This window comes from Bombus affinis, chromosome 10, assembly GCF_024516045.1.
Source record: "Bombus affinis isolate iyBomAffi1 chromosome 10, iyBomAffi1.2, whole genome shotgun sequence".
Taxonomy (NCBI): domain Eukaryota; kingdom Metazoa; phylum Arthropoda; class Insecta; order Hymenoptera; family Apidae; genus Bombus; species Bombus affinis.
In genome coordinates, this window is record NC_066353.1 from 11,112,532 (window position 1) to 11,128,806 (window position 16,275).

The following is a 16,275-nucleotide window of genomic DNA, read 5'->3' on the forward strand; positions in this document are numbered from 1 at the left end:
CCGCGCCTTTTACATTCGTCGTTTCCTTTTAACCCTTTAGCTATGAATGGCTTCAATGTACGACACTTTAGATTTTAAATCGTTACGCATTTGTCAGATCGATGCAACAGCGAACGTTCTAACGAATGTTATTGTATGAACGTAACGACTTGGATAAATCACTGTGTATTATTGGGTTGGCAGATAAGTGATTGCGGATTTTGTCATTAGATGGTATTCACAAAATCCGCAATCACTTAGTTGCCAGCGCAGTATTTAAATTCTATTGAGAAATTAATCGTTTGTAAAATGGAAAATGTAGAAAATGTAGGAAATTTGTAGGCTGTCGAGTAACGTAAAATTTTCGAAGCGTGAAACGCACGAATTTTGAAATTGTTCTAGTCGTGAAATGCACAAATTTCGAAAGTTTCGAATTACAACCGAAATCTTCAAGCCTTCGAGTTTTGAAGTTTCCAGTGTCTGCCGGATTATCCAAAATTCCAACTTTGGATAACTTTGACTTTGCAAATTTTTGGAATTTTCGAATTCCTGTAGCTTCGCAGACTGCGAAGCTTCCGCGCTTTGAGAATTCTCACGTTCTTATGGCACCGAAATTGCGAAACTTTTTCAAAAATGCAAATTTTCAAACTTTCACGGCTTCGAATTGGGAAACTTGCGAATTTGGAAATTTTCCTACCTTTAAATTGCGAAACTTACGAATTTTGTAATCTTCGTAGCTTCGAATCGCGAAACTTCCGAATTTTGGAATTTTCCAATTTTTCAGTCGCGTAATTTGTCAAATGTACCGATTCTAGGGCACTCGAATTTTCAATCTTTCAAAACTATCTCTAAACTGACAAATTTTTCAAATCTCATCGATGAAACTATCGTAGAAAAATTCCATAGAGGCTTAGAACTTCTGACATACCTGCGACAAGTGATTTGCAAATACCTCGCGGCGTATTTTCTTTTTTCCTCGCTGTTTTTCTACGGCTACTCCATGGCTGAAGGGTTAATTAGCTTCGATGGATCGATCAACAAGTCCGCCGCGAAAGGTGTTACCGGTATAATTGTCCTCCTAATTGGACGATCTTGTCGCGTCTTGTACGATTTCTCCTTTATTTCGTCGTTCATTCTAGTCGACTAGGAATGTGTATAACACGACGCTTTCGCTGCTATCGGATTTGTGTTCAGTTTTAATGGATATCGTCGAGAACGAGAACTTTTCTCGTTAAGGATACTTCAATTGGCGAAGACAAAGCGATCGAACTGCACAAACCTTTGGTCTCTTTGATACGTCGCGTCGTTTAAGAAGAGCAAACGAATGGATTCGATGTCGAAATCCAAGTTTTCTGGTAACTGCTTTCATCTCTTTATTCCTTTGCGTGTACTTTATCGGAATTTACTTTGCAATCTACTTTCAAGTAGATGTTCCTTCATATTCAATTGCTTTCCGATCGACACTAATCGATTTCCACGTTATCAGACGATCGCATAATAATTTCCAATTTTTGACAGAGAAATGGTAAAAAGTGACGCTTTTTACACGAGTAGTTTTTCGTAATTGTTATTCTGTCAGAATCTGCAATCTTCAACAATTTTCACTCTCAATGCACTCGTCGTTATTATACTATAGATAGTAGCTGATCATCGAATACGATTGTTGAATTTTATTATTGAAAAATATCATTCTATTCTATGGATCCTCGCTCCAGAAAGGATCACCGAACTCGAAACTTTCACGACCAACCACGAGTACGTACATATGTATTTGCTAAACTTCTTTCAAAAATTGAACATCAAACGAGCCATTGTACAAAACTAAACATCGTTTAAGTCCTTGCACTATACGCGATTAACTGCAAATACTCGAGAAAGACATTGGCTCGTTCCTCGCGTTTCTCTCTTCTTCAAGTCTCTGCAACTCTCAAGTATCTCTCTTGGTCGACCTCGAAGGCGCATCCAAAGTGGCAACTTCTGCTTCTAACAATTCCTAAACACACTGCAGGCGCGGCAAAGCGGAACACGAGCTTCCGTGAGATCGAATTCCCGTCGATCCACTGTAAAATTCAACCCACCCTCCTTTCCATCTTTCTTCCTCGCCTTTCGCGATAATAGCGTCATCGACACCTGTGCGCTGTCACCGTACTTCCCCATGCGGGTGAGACGTCACAATTTGCGCGTTCTTCGCCCAGGCGCCGCCTTATTAAGTGGCGAATTTTCCGACGAAAAGTGGAACCAGCATCGTCCTTCGGCCAACCAAGCAACTCTGACTCGATTCCTCCTTCTCCGTAGACCTTTGATCCTCGTTGTACGAAACTAGTTGCACGCGAGTCTAAGCCAGGCCCGCTTCGATCTACGCCGTTAAACATCTTCCTCTGTTTCCTTCGTTTCGCTCGTTATCGTCATAAATTATTATTAGAAATTATCTTTAGAATTATCTTTAGAAGGGGAGGATTTCTTCTCGTGTCGGTGGATCTGTATCAGAGATCGCGGTCTTTCGAACGTGTATTTTAACCAGTTAGCTGTTTTCGACGAATATACTCGTCACGAAGAAATGGCAATATTTTGCGTTGCGACGAGTACACTGGTCGTGTAAAAAGAATGAAAGAATCATTTCATTCATTTCACACTTACTCTATGTCTCACGGGTATACTCGTCGTCGCTTACTGTATTTTTAGGTACACACTTTTTTAGGAAGCGACAACAGCTGAACTGGTTGAAGCACACGCGCATACGTAGCACGTGAAAAGCGTACCGATGCCTCAAAGATCCGAACTTCTTCGTACAAAGTTTGTACACATTCTCCTTCAGTTGTCTTCCTCGTTTCGCGTCTACGATCCATCGAATACCTCGTTATCGTTAAAGTTATTATCGAAGGCTGAGTATTTAAGTCTTTAATCCTTTCGCTCGCAGAATTCTTCTTATTTTTATCGAAATAAAATACCGCGATATTTCACTGGAAAGTTATCGTAGTGCTGCGAATTTAGTTCCGACAATAGCAACTGTCTTATCGCTGTTTTATATAATTAACGCTAGTAGGTACGTTATTATAACGGTTGTTATATTTCGTCGTGTATAGGATTTGTTTAAACAAAAGCGAGTATCCCGTACAGCGCGTGAAACTGTCGAGCTTGAAAACTGATCTTAAAGATCTCCAGAGAAATATCTTTCCAAAGCTATAAATTTATATCGAAGGTGTAAAATATATGGACGATCAGAGGTTCCGCGTTTCTGTTAATTTAACGCAACGAATATAACGTTCGTACGCCCTCGGATCATAAATTGTAAGTATAGTCGATATTGTGTTACGCGAAATTAATTTTTCAAGCTGTCATAAATTACCATGCATATGATTTACATTCACGAACTATACTATACTGACTTATATAATATACGAGCTTTTCCTCTCTACATCGAAACGCGGCCAGATTTTCATCGCACCGTGAAAATCTCGCAACAGACACGGCCCATTAATCCCCATCAACGTCCCATCGATACCATTCACCATTGTTCCAGAGATCCTCGTATCACAGGCCGTCGCGAACGTCGAAAAATTCTATGGCTTAAGTATCCTATTGTTTATCGAAATTATCAGTCTGTAGGTACGGAAACAGTTCATCGTGATCGATGCGACATCGATCGAATAACATATTGTTATTTTTATTATCGAGAAAATTAAGAGAGTTTTCGCAGAATTACGCTGCTTCGTCGCCATCACCGCGTACATGTTTCTCTTGTAATTAATGAAATTGTACTTTTAAAATTACTGATCTACTAGTACTGTTCGGAATCTTGAATCGCCGCCCGTTTATGGCACGAACAGGACCATTCCCTTCTTTAGGAAATTCCGAATTACATGTCCTCCCCGAGCTGTGAACCTAATGACTCCGGGGTCAGGTAGAAACCCCGGAAAGGACCAGTCGGAAGGACACGATGGACAGACGACACCCAACGGCTGGTAGGGAGAATCAGCAACGTAGGAGGACGGTTCATCGTCAGACATCGTACCGTGCGGATGAAATACTTCACTCTCAACAGGATCTTACCACCGCCGTGTTCATAACATCAAACGTTACTTTTATACAACAAGTGCAAATACAGTGCTAGATTACTCTAACACTCGGTCTATTAAACCTCCTCCACCCTGAGCGTTAATTCATTCGAGGTACGCGATATCGACCGATCGGTTTGACCTGACCGGTTGCTCTTTAGTCGATAATTCGCAACAATTAGAAAATGGAATTTTGTTATTCTTTCTCGCTTGACCCAAGTCGCGGATCAAAATTCAAACTTATTTAAGGTAACACGGTCCATCGAACGCTCCGATTTTTCTCAACGGGATTCCATCGTCCGAACGTCATCCAACTGCAACCCACTCGAACGCAAAATCTAAGACGAACCTAGTTTAACGTCGTACACATTTATTCGAAAACTGGTTATCTTGTAAATTTCGCATAATTTGGTACACTCGAAACTCAGTTTCGAAACGATTCGATGCTTGTAGAAATTGTCTATATTCGATCGAACTCTTGGAAACTTCGTAAGCCTTTCTAAGGCTTGTTAATCTTGGAAGCGGTTCGCGGTAAATTCCTTTACCACTGATACCTCCAACTTCCTTACATTTTCTTCCATATTTCGCGCCATATCGATGTTGTTTAGATTAAAGCATTCCAAATGCTCGCGAAACATCGACTACGCGCGCTAAGCTTTCGAGACTTGTACTTTCGACCGCTTAGACCTTCGACACAAATACCCGACGCTTTCACGACTCCCGAGACTTTCGGCAGTTCGCATATAGTCGACGCGATTCCAAGCGATCGACAACACACGCGACGAAGAGAAATCGTTTTAAATGCGGACAATGTGAAACCGATGCGAATCCAAGCGTCGATGCGTCGCAGTCAGTTTCAACGTGTAGGAGGGCAGAGTCTCAACAAAGGACGCTGCCCTCTCTCCTTTCCTCGTTATCAACAAAATCGACCATCGTCGGCAGGCATCTTGAATTTGTCGCCCCGGCGATTCGCATCGCCGCCGTGTTACCCGACAAATTGCTTTAATTACGACGGCAGTCTGGTTAATTCGCCGACTCGATTCGCGTGTCGCGCCACCAAACATGGAAAGAAAGGGGGAAAAAAAAAGAAAAAAAAAAACAAACAAGAGACGAACGTTGGTGAGAGAGAGAGAGAGTGAGGAAGCAAATAGAAAGAAGAAGGGTCCACGATAATTATGAATCGCGTACGAGAGAGAGTGTATCCTCAGCCTGTATCCCCCTTCCTCCCACTGCAACGTACGATTTGCACGGATAATGACGTCGACGTTTGAGAGTCGGGTCACCTAATTACTCGGCCTTCCTGCTCGCTATGAATTCGAATGGTCGACGTCTCGTTTGCCGCTTGTCCTGCGCCGCCCTATTGTATTTCACGCGTTCGCGCGTTCCTAGTTAGTATAATGCACCGGTTAATTACCGGTTCGAGGGTGGTGGGAGTAGATTGCGCGTGGTTTTTCGCGTCGATTCAATCTGATTGTATAGCGCTGTGAATGCCACGCCAATTGAACTCCTGACAAATATACGGGGTGCGGCCGAATAACGCGTACAAGCGGCCACGAGGTGATTCCTTACGGAAAAATAGGAACAAGAATAACATTTTTGTCATTTAAGGTTTAACTTTCGAGAAAATCGAGTTTGAAAATTTATCAAGCAAACTTGAGCACAGGGTTTTCCTTAATCGTTAGCTGGCGTGTATCGAACGACTAATGCGTATAATATACAGTTCGATGAAATTCTATTGAGCTGTCTAAATTCTTCGCTAATTTCTCGCCAAAGATCGTCATTGCAATGGTGGGTTTTCGCGTCGGTTCGATCTGATTATGCGGAACTGCGGATAAAAGATAGTTCGATCTGTCGACACTACGGTGTGACAAATTGTTCCGATATTGAAACTAAAATAATCCTATAGCAATTCGACTCTGCGTAACAATGAATCATAACGAAGGCTGAGTCGTAATAACATGATTTACATCTCTTTCTAAGTAGATTACTCTAATCTCGACTAACGACAAATCCAATTTGTCCGCGTTAAGACCGTAATACATGCAAAACTAACGTCACACCTTGGATAGCACAAGTTCAGCCTTACACTGGATTAACGCAGCTTCGTTTGCATATTTTTCCCTCTTTTTTCCTTGCTCAGGCACCTAATCTTACGACAAACGATATTTCGAAGCGACAGTTCGAGAAGTTTGCTCTTGGTTGAAACGATATTCATCGTGAGCCAGGGAATCTCGTAAGGATCTTTGGAGATACGTGGGTGTAAATAGAGTCGAATTCCCAAGTTTCTCTTGCGCAATAGTTTGCTAACTAGCAATGGGACTACGAATTTTTATGGTGATTCTTATGTTCGTAAAATACGAGCAAAGAAAATAGGACGTAAATAAAGATTTGTTTCACAAGTAGATTCAAGAGTTAAGAAGAAGTTATTGGTATTGTAAATCGGCAGCTTGTGACTTGTAAAATTTCTCTAAAAATATTTCTTCTGCAAATAGATCGAAGAATTAAACAGAATTTCTCGGTGGCTTGTAGAGTTTATATTAATATCATATAATTAATCCAAACGTACGACAGGGTGCGAGAATTAATTTCCATCGAACAATTCAACATTCAAGTTGAAAACTCATGGTGCAGCCTGCATTGGAAATATCAGCAGCGACAGATGAAGATCTTCGACAAATTAGATTGCTCGTGCAATTTACCTTTCGAAACCGAACAGACTGTTGGACAAAATACATTGCTGATTTCTCATGATTCCGTGAAGTTAATTGGCGACCATCCGTTAGCCAATCCTGCCGGAGTTTCCTTGCATTCGCCACGTTTTAATTACTGTAAACCTGTCTCACGTCGGCCGTGAGAGTTGCGCGAAAACGCGAAAGCGTGTTTTCCCTGGGTTTCTTCCGCGACGATCGATTGTTCCTCTTCTCCCTCGAGCTGCTTTCGAACAAGCAGCTTCAGAAACGTAATTAGAAGGCACCGATCTCTCGGCTCCCGTTGCGATCATCGTCTTTTGTCTATTCCACGATATCTTCCTATACAAATCTCCAATTCTCCTCCGATCGTTGTTAATTAATTAAACTGACGATATCCATGGAGATTCGCATTCTTTGACGAACACAACTAAAGAAACAACATTTTGCCTGGCTTATTAAATATGCCAACGTGTACCAACACTTTGAATATCCATTTCTATATACTTTTATACATTTATATGATACATATTATACTTTTGCATATCTTCGCAGCCCTCTTTCTCCTTCCAATTTCCCATAAACGCGTTAAGCCATCGCCACATCCTTCTACCATCATTTCGCAGTTAATGATATTTCTCGGATATTTTCTCTACACTTGTCAAGCAAACGCATTCTGAATCTCTCGAAGAATTAATAACTTTATGCCGAATTTGTTTGTTAAATACCTAGCTGTGCTAACTGTGCAGCAGCCTTGTAACACGCATATCTTTCGCGGAACGTTCTTTTCGCGTAGAAGGATCTGCTGCGGAGAGGGAGAACCGTGACAAATGGCCAGAAACCTTGGTGAATCGCGGAGAAGAACCTTCGATGTTTCGCCGAGGGACGCGATCGACGTATCGGAAAATCGAATCTGGGATAACGTTCGAGTTATTCGTGTCAGATGATGATAAGCTACGATACGCCAGCGACGGAACAACGAGCGAGATCTGGTCCCCGAGGTCGACGTCGTTGTCTATCCGTCGTGAATTTAATGAACATCGTTGGCTAGACTCTCGTTCCTGACCAAATACGGAGGGTGGCGATGTTCACCAGCCTCTAAGTGGGTCAAGCCTGGCATCACTTCGCTTTGTATGAATTTTAAATAGCGCGAAGCTGAATCCGCGACGATCGAAGCGTGTTCTTCTTCTTAGTATAATGCGACCGTCGAACGGCTGTTTCGATCCTTCAACGTACAATTTTCTTCGATCCAACCGATCAAAAACGCACACATCCTTTAGCGGAATCGTCTCTTGGCTATTTACGTATAACGATGTATCTCGTTGCGATTCTAACGCTACATCTTATGGTTTTCAATACAACGAGATAGGAAGATAGGAAGCGAAAGAACGCGAGTTTCTAATAAATCTAAGAAATTTTTCGATGATAGAAAGTGACGATTCGGTGGAAAGTAAAGAGACATTTCAGCTTTCGAACGTTTTTAATTACTTGGAGTAGATTTGTACGCGCAAGTATGTATGTGTTCTTTGTAGCGATTTAAGATATCTCCTATGGCAGTTTGCCAGTTATAAAGCAAAACTTTATGTAGGAAAAGATACGTCTGTATTTTAATTACTTTATATTTATATTCGACTTTTTCTTATATTTGCTTTTTATAGTACTTTCTCCTAGCGTTAGGCTTACTTACTCAGCGTGCTATAAGACAAACAAATTAAACGACAATCGCTGCGCTTATTTACCGTACTACTTGGATATGCAAGCGACGATGAGATCTTGAATCGGCGAGTTTGTTTTCTTCGTTTCTGCAAAACGTCTTAACTTCCTTTGCTCCCTGCATATGGTAGAACAATCTTCGTACTTTGCTCTCAGCTTTCAGTGTCAGTAACTTGAAGCAGAATTAAAGTTAGAAATATATAAAGAAATATTGGAACTTCATATTGCTACGTACGAAGCATTGAGAACGCAAATGGATTATTTCCGATACGCAACAAACTTTTAGATGTCGTAAAAGAACGTCGTCCTCCCATTTCGACAGCCGGTGTTTCCTAAGTTTCCCGAAACATTGCGGAAGCTTAACCATTTTCTGTCGCTAATAAAATTACAAAGTGAAACGATCACTTCTTTGCAACTTAATTCTACATCATATAACAGCTACGCGTACTCTACGTTCGACGAGTATACTCGTCATCGTTTACCTTCCGTCACGCATTTTAGGTACACGCCTTTCAAAGTTTTCAAAGAGATTTAAACAGCTGACTGATTAAAAAGAAAATGTTGTCGAGCGGTAATTTTCCACTCGACACGCGCCACTTTGGTGTCTTCCATCGCCAACGATCCGCCTAATGTCGAATAAATTAACTGCGCGTTCCATTTTTCCATCGAATCAGCCGGTGATCAGCCTGGAAATTTGTTAGCGTTAATTTGTCGACCACGATATCCTCGAGACAACGCACCGCGTTGCTACATTGTTCAGAGATAAAAACGAACAGCAGGGGAAACGCCGACAATGGCTCGTTCCCGTCAAGGTTTATCGGCGCAGTTGATAGTTGAGGCTGGTCCGGGTTCACGATCGCCGCTATCCCAGGGTATTTCGAAAATTCGCTATCAGTGACGCGACAAACGCGATAAGCCCGAAAACCGCCAGCGTAGCCTGCATGGTCAGGCAGTAAATCTTCGATGCATCCCGCGTCCAACGAGACGTTTGATTTGTTCGTATCGGTGCGCGTGATTCTCGGCGAAACGGAAGCTGTTACGAAGGATCGCAGGGTTTTGTCGATCGTCTGTCTTCGATAGCGAGATCCTTTAACACGCGGACTACCAGACGCCAAGTCCCATAATGGGTCGTTCTGGACCCAGTTGCTAGGCTCCTCGTTCTCGTAGCGCTTTTTTGGAGAAATTTATAGCGGCAGAGATGAATAACTTCTTATGCAATTTTCTGATAAATCATAAATACGAACAAATCAAAAGAGAAAATATAAGCAAACGATGTGTACGTTGCACAGTTCTAACGTAACATGGTCTTACTTTGAGACGCAATATCTCGACATCGGTACCTCTGAGCTTCCTCAAATTTTAACTACGTGTACACTGTGTCCTTCTTTGCGAGTAGCTAAAATTTCATGCAATATCTCCCGGCTCAGTTTCTCGGAGAACAAGGTGAAGGGAATCGCGTGTTCTTCGCGATAGAAGTGCACGTCTTAAGGTACTCGCAGCGTAGACTGTCTTCGACGGTTATCACGCAGCAACTGGGTACCAAGGAAAAGTCGAAAGTACGTAGTTTCTTATATCCGACGAGTGAGGTTCGTTCTTTGAGTCGTTCGTTCTGAATTCCTCGCCACTTTGTTACACCGTCAAAGGGATAGAACGTAATATCCGCCTGGTAATTTGAAATCCTGGAAAAGGTATATCGACGTAACAATCATAAAGTAATTTTACGATTCTAATTGCACGATACTCCACTTAAAAGAATGCAAAAATACGCGCTAGTTAATCAAACGTAACTGATTAATTGCGAATTACAAAAGACAGATGTTGTTCCGGGGTAGTAAATCAGGGACGACAGTTCTCCTTTGGGAGAACAAGCATCTTGATAGACGTTACGCAGATGCTTTGAAAAGCCTGCGGTAACCAGTCACGCGTCGACTCGCATCCACGAAAGATACGACCTCATTTCGCCGCCGGAAGTCCGCTGCGGAACGTTCGAAGAACCGCAGCAGCAGCAACAACAGCGAGCAAGCAAGCAACAATGAGAATTACTTTCCACAACATACCCCGGTTCTAATATTAAATTTTCCAGAAGCCCGCTTATAAACGACCATTTGATAATATTAAAACCGCCACGCAAAAGATCCATCACGGTTCGTCAAACCTGCGCCTGATCTTGTGAATATTTAATCATTGAAAACAGATATCGCGTGAAACATTTTAGAATCACGCGCAAACTTGTTGGATAATTTTTTTCCCAGGCTTCTTAGCTTTCCTAATCTTTCATCGTTAATCCCTCAATATATATCTTTTTCAACACACACATACACATATACTCGGTTCTTCCACACACTGTTAACATACAAAATTTTATCGTTAAAAATATCGATAGAAAGTTCCCCTTAAAATATACTTTCTCGAAGAGACTTTCTCTAAAATCTCCCTCGTTTCGTTATCTTTTTGCCAATCACTCTTCTTCGATGTTTTAGAATTTATTATTGGGAAAACGCTATTAAAATTATTTCTACTATTCCGCTATTCTACCAATCTCTGTTATTCTTAAGCTCGTCTGAAGCTTCGTTGCCCAAAAGAAATTCCTACAATTCCTTCTATTCCATTGTTTCTTATAATCACCTCTTAGTATTCGAAAAGAGAGAGAGAGAGAGAGAGATACATATTACATATGAAAAAATAAATGTTTCGAAAGCAATCTCCATGTATTGTATTGTTCGCTGTTCAAACTTGCGAGTGGCATAACAAACGACTCTGTTTCTAGCTATAGCAGTTTATCGAATGAAATACGACGGGGGAAAGGGAGAGAGAGAGAAAGAGCGAGAGAGATTCCGTCGCAGGTAGTGAAAAGCCTCATTCCGGTGTTGTTCGTTGCACGGTGAACGATCTGAAATTCGTATTAAACGACCGTGATAATTGTCTGTTCGCGGGAGACAGGTGGGTTAAAATTACGGGAGTACGCTCGAGACGAACGTAAACGCGCAGAGCCAATGACAAACTAGTTCCACTAATGAGAAGGAGATACCTCGGCGTCTGACTTTTCTAATTATTACCCGCCGCGTATTTGCGCTTGTTGAGACTGAACCCTGTGAAAACTCGAACGGCGGATGCTTCTGAATGAAGCGAAAACACGCTTAATTTACGATGTCGTGAATTATTTCGATATTCCAATTGAACAATGCGTTCGCAGTTGGAATTGGCGAGACTTTTCCTCTGTTTTGCACGCACAATGCGATCTTTTGCGACGCTGTTTCTTCTTTCTTTCCACGAGCTAATTTACTTTCTATACTCGGCCGCTTTTACAATCGTACGAACTACAATAAATGGAAACGAAAATCGCTCTTTCATAAGCTTAATCGAATTATCGTGGAGAAAGCGATAACAACAAGATGTTTCGTATTATATTTATGGGAGTGAAAATTCGCGGTTCTGCGCGAACAGTAGTAATCATCGAATGATTATATCAATTATACGCGGTATACGTTATACGGCAGTGTTAAAAGTCTCTCAATTTGGTAGGTACGTGGTTAACTTGTAATTTCGATAATTATAGCACAAAGGGGGAATGATATGTCCTTTCTCTGTGGTAGCTATCGGAGCCTCGATCCACGAAGAAATTTCCAATTTAATTAAAGCTAATCAAATAAATTTTTATGGAATTTTAACGTCGAATCTAACCACGAGAAATCAAGAGACAGAAAAATAGAAAAAAGGGAACTACGGTATTCAGACGTTGCTATCCATTAAGATGCAATGGTACTTCCGGTGTAGGTCGAGGGTCTCCTCGAAACGACATAATTCCAATGCAAACAAGTGTCGAGGGGAATAATCGAATTCTCTTTAATTAGCGACGGTAGTAGCCTCGAGGACGGTAAGCTTCTTTTGAAAAACACACAGAAAAGTTTTAAGCTTACGAATTGAGAGAGACGTAAGAAACGTAGAAACGCGAAGTAACCATAGAATAACCGAGCATGGGTAAAATAACTTTGAGATCCACGTAAACCACGTGTCCATTTTCCTTGTTTCAGGTGTCGTAGAATGCAGCGATACGAAGCGCGGTGCTCGTCCGCGACGAGGCGATGAGAAGGCTGAATGGAGGCCGAGGAAGCCTCAGAGCCCCCTGGGGCTCCGACCAATGTTCCCTCGTCAGAGTACAGCGAGATGAACCGTAGTGGCGCACCACAGCCAATCTAAACTGTCACCTGTTTCAATTACTCTTGCAATCTGCACCAAGAACCACGATTAAGGACACGACAAATAAATAAATACCATCGTCAACCAACGAAACACGAGAAAAACTGTAATATTCTGTTCGGTTCGCTGTTTGAAGAAGTATCCTGAAGAATTTATATACCTGAACACGAGATATAAACCAACGTAATTAGCCTAGGCAATTCTAAAGACATACTTCATCGGTGACACGGCCTCTCTTTGTTTCCTATCTAGACGCACAAGTTGCTTCAAATCGACAGAATTGTGTTTAGTAGAAACGTAGACCTCGCGGAGAAGGTCCATTGAAAGAACACCGTGCAACGAAAGATTAATTACCGATCGTTCGACTAACTATAAACGGGAAGAATTATTGCAAGAGAATGGCTGCACCAGTGATAGAGAAGAAGCGGTTCTTCTGCCGCGAATGGGCGTTCACCAAACTGTCCCACTGCTTGGAACAGAGGCCAGCTTCGAAGACGTGTGGCGTTTTGGTCGTTGGTGGCCCAGGAAGTGGAAAGACCGCGTTCAGTGCAGAATTAGCCTGGCCATCGGCTGGTGCCAATGCTAGACATCAGAGATCCTTAAACAGGAGATTGTTGGCCAGGCACTTTTGTCAAGCTAGAAGCGAGGCTTCGTTGTCACCAGCTCAATTCGTGAGGTCTCTGGTTGCTCAGCTTCTGCAACCTGGTTCGGATGGGATTCATAGGTCAGTGACTTTTATACAGAGATTCGTAACTTAGTCTTACAATACTATACTTATATTATACGCTAGAATTACGCTTCGATCGGGTGAAAATTATCTCAGTTATGGAGATAAGTAAAGGTAGAATTTACATGGTTGGAAAATATATTCCACAATTTCCATTAATTCCAAACGATGAATCTAATATTACTATATTAAAACGATGATTTTTACAAATGATTTTCTTTGAACATTCCGCAGAGTGTCTTCGAGCTCACCGATACCAGGCAGCGCGACGACAACCAGCAACGCCACGACAGTGCCATTGACATCGAGAGAAATGGTAGCAGAAGCCTACGCGGAGAAACTTCGAACTGATCCAGAGATACAAGCCGCTTTGCAACCGGATGTCCTCGACAGAGATCCCGACGACGCTTTAAAGAAAGCACTGCTGTTCCCTCTATTAGAATTAGAGCCACCAAAATGTTGTCTGTTCCTGTTAGTCGACTCGATCGACGAGGGACAGACTCTGGATCTTCCTCAAACTGGCACCAGAGACTCGAGAAGGGAGAATGATAACGTCAGTAGGACGATCGCTGAATTATTGGCTAATCATCATCACCTATTCCCTCAATGGTTGCTTCTGGTTTGTACTGCTCGACGTCAGAGCAAACCCATCTCACGGATGTTCAGCGGCTTCCGGAAGATCCCTTTAGACGATCTAAGGAAGTCCTTGGTGGTGAGAGACATCCAACAGTATATCCTGGCACGGTTGGATCAAGAAGACGCGCTCAGGTGTGTATTTGTTGATATCGCATTTGTTGAAATTATTGGAACTTTTGATTGGTCTTTCCAATATCAAGCTTCCGTGATTGTTTGTAGCGTATAAACTGATAACTAAAAGTTAACACCTGTAATTACAGTCGCTAAATACGAGTTAATTTTCATTCATCCAGGCAGCACATCTCGCGCGACACAGCCGAGATGCTGAACCAGCTGCACATCAAGAGCAACGGCTGTTTCCTCTATCTAGAAAAAGTTCTCGACGGAGTAGCCGAGAACTTCATCGTTCTACGCGAGGTTCGCGAGATACCAGGCACCTTGAACGGTCTCTACCTATGGCTGTGTCAAAGGCTCTTCAGTCGAAAGCAATTTGCCAAAGTCCAACCTCTATTGAACGTGATCTTAGCCGCAAAACTACCCATCACCCAGGAGATACTCTACAAATGCGTGAAAACTGCGTGCACCAACATCACCATAGAAGACTTCAATCGACGTCTCCACCTTCTACGCAGAGTCATCTCTGTTTCTCGTGCAGGAGCGTTGATGTTATTCCATCATAGCTTCGCAGAATGGTTGCTGGACGTGAAACACTGCACGCAGAAGTATTTGTGCTCCGCTGTGGAAGGTCACGCGATGCTGGCCGCTTATTACACCCTTCGCGGACCGGAATTGAACGCCGATGAGATCTGCGTGCTTGGACAACACCTGCAACGGTCCATAACGAACATCGCTACCACAAATTGTAACCTGGACGTGCACACGCTTCAAGTACTCTGGATGATAGGCAGCGGAGCACCGATAGAAGATTGCTACCTGGACAGCTCAGAGTGCATCCTCTGGCCCAGGCAGGAAGTGAAGCTGTTAAAACTGTTGATCGATGCGGGCGCCAAGCCCTCGGAAAAGGTCGTCGAGGACGATGCCAGCAAGGATGCTGTCTCTTCTAGTCAAGTAATTAATTTTGAAAGCTTGCGTTTATTGGGAAACTGGAATTTTAAAAGCGAATACTTGTTGCTGTTGTCTTTGAGTAAATTGATCTGTCGATTAAATTTAGACTCTAGCAATTAAGAGAATGAAGATGTTTATCTGACAAGGAGCGGACAACGATTTGAAATTATTAATTTTGTTAAACGACAGTTTTAGGATACGTAGTAAGCTTCTTCTTATTTATATATCATAGACAAAAGCAATTCGCGATTGCGCAAGGACTAAAGCCAAAAATAGAATTCGTATAACTGTAATGTTTGTCACAGGTCTCGCAAGACGTAAGCCCTATGGATGAATCTCCCAGCGAGCCATTAACGGAACTGCTCGGCGAAAGCGGGGACATCAATCAAGCTGATTCTTGCGGACGAACAGTGCTGCACACGCTTGCTGCAGACGGTAATGCATCTCTGCTGGAGTTGGCTCTGGCGACATGTCCTCAGGTAAGGATCAACCTCTCCCATTTTTAAAAAGCTGCATCATGATTTATACCAACAATGCATTTTTCATATGCCGAACGAAGAATTATAAATTTACAGAAAAATATTTACAAAAGAAAAATTTTCTTAATGTTCTGTACAGTCTAAAGCATAGTATGTACAATTTTAGAACACACAAATAGATTCTCTATGGAAATTTTAATTACACTGTGGATATTTGTGCATTTGTGGTAATTTCAATGTAAAAATGCATAGATATACAAAGACACGAGCATAAAATAAAATAGTCATTATGATATTTAGTGAAATTATGATATTTAGTGAATATGAAATTGCATAAGCATTTTACAATATATAGTTAATAATTAATCTCGTTTGACAATTATATTGACTTCCCTAACGTATGTATACTAGCATTTATACCGTAATAATTGTAAGTAGACATCATAAAGAGCAGTCTTTAAGGGAAAGCAAGCTTACAATGTAATAAGGAAGAAGCATAAACGAATCATAAAACATTTACCGCAACTGTACCGGTTTACGACCTTCCCTTATTAGTTGCAGCAATTATCATAAATACAACGCTTGTCAAAAGTTTCTAACTACGGTATAATCTCATTATATTGTTGAAGTAACGACTTTCTGAAAATAAAGGACCAGGTACACAATTTGTACCTGGGCTCATAAAATACAATTTTTATTAACATATTATTTGAACCAAAATTGGTATATAGTTTGGA

At 41.8% G+C, this 16,275-nt stretch overlaps 1 protein-coding gene across 7 annotated transcripts in view; it reads left to right on the plus strand.

Moving 5' to 3' along the window:
* LOC126921230 (ankyrin repeat domain-containing protein 50-like) overlaps positions 1–16,275 on the plus strand; it is a 222,538-nt gene that overhangs the window by 199,735 nt on the left and 6,528 nt on the right. For all 7 annotated transcript variants that reach the window (XM_050732598.1, XM_050732599.1, XM_050732592.1 and 4 more), the window contains 4 exons: positions 12,466–13,355; positions 13,593–14,126; positions 14,288–15,062; positions 15,365–15,538. In XM_050732598.1, the coding sequence (XP_050588555.1) occupies positions 13,030–13,355; positions 13,593–14,126; positions 14,288–15,062; positions 15,365–15,538 (1,809 nt within the window). In that variant the 5' untranslated portion in view covers positions 12,466–13,029. The remainder of the gene's footprint in view (positions 1–12,465; positions 13,356–13,592; positions 14,127–14,287; positions 15,063–15,364; positions 15,539–16,275) is intronic.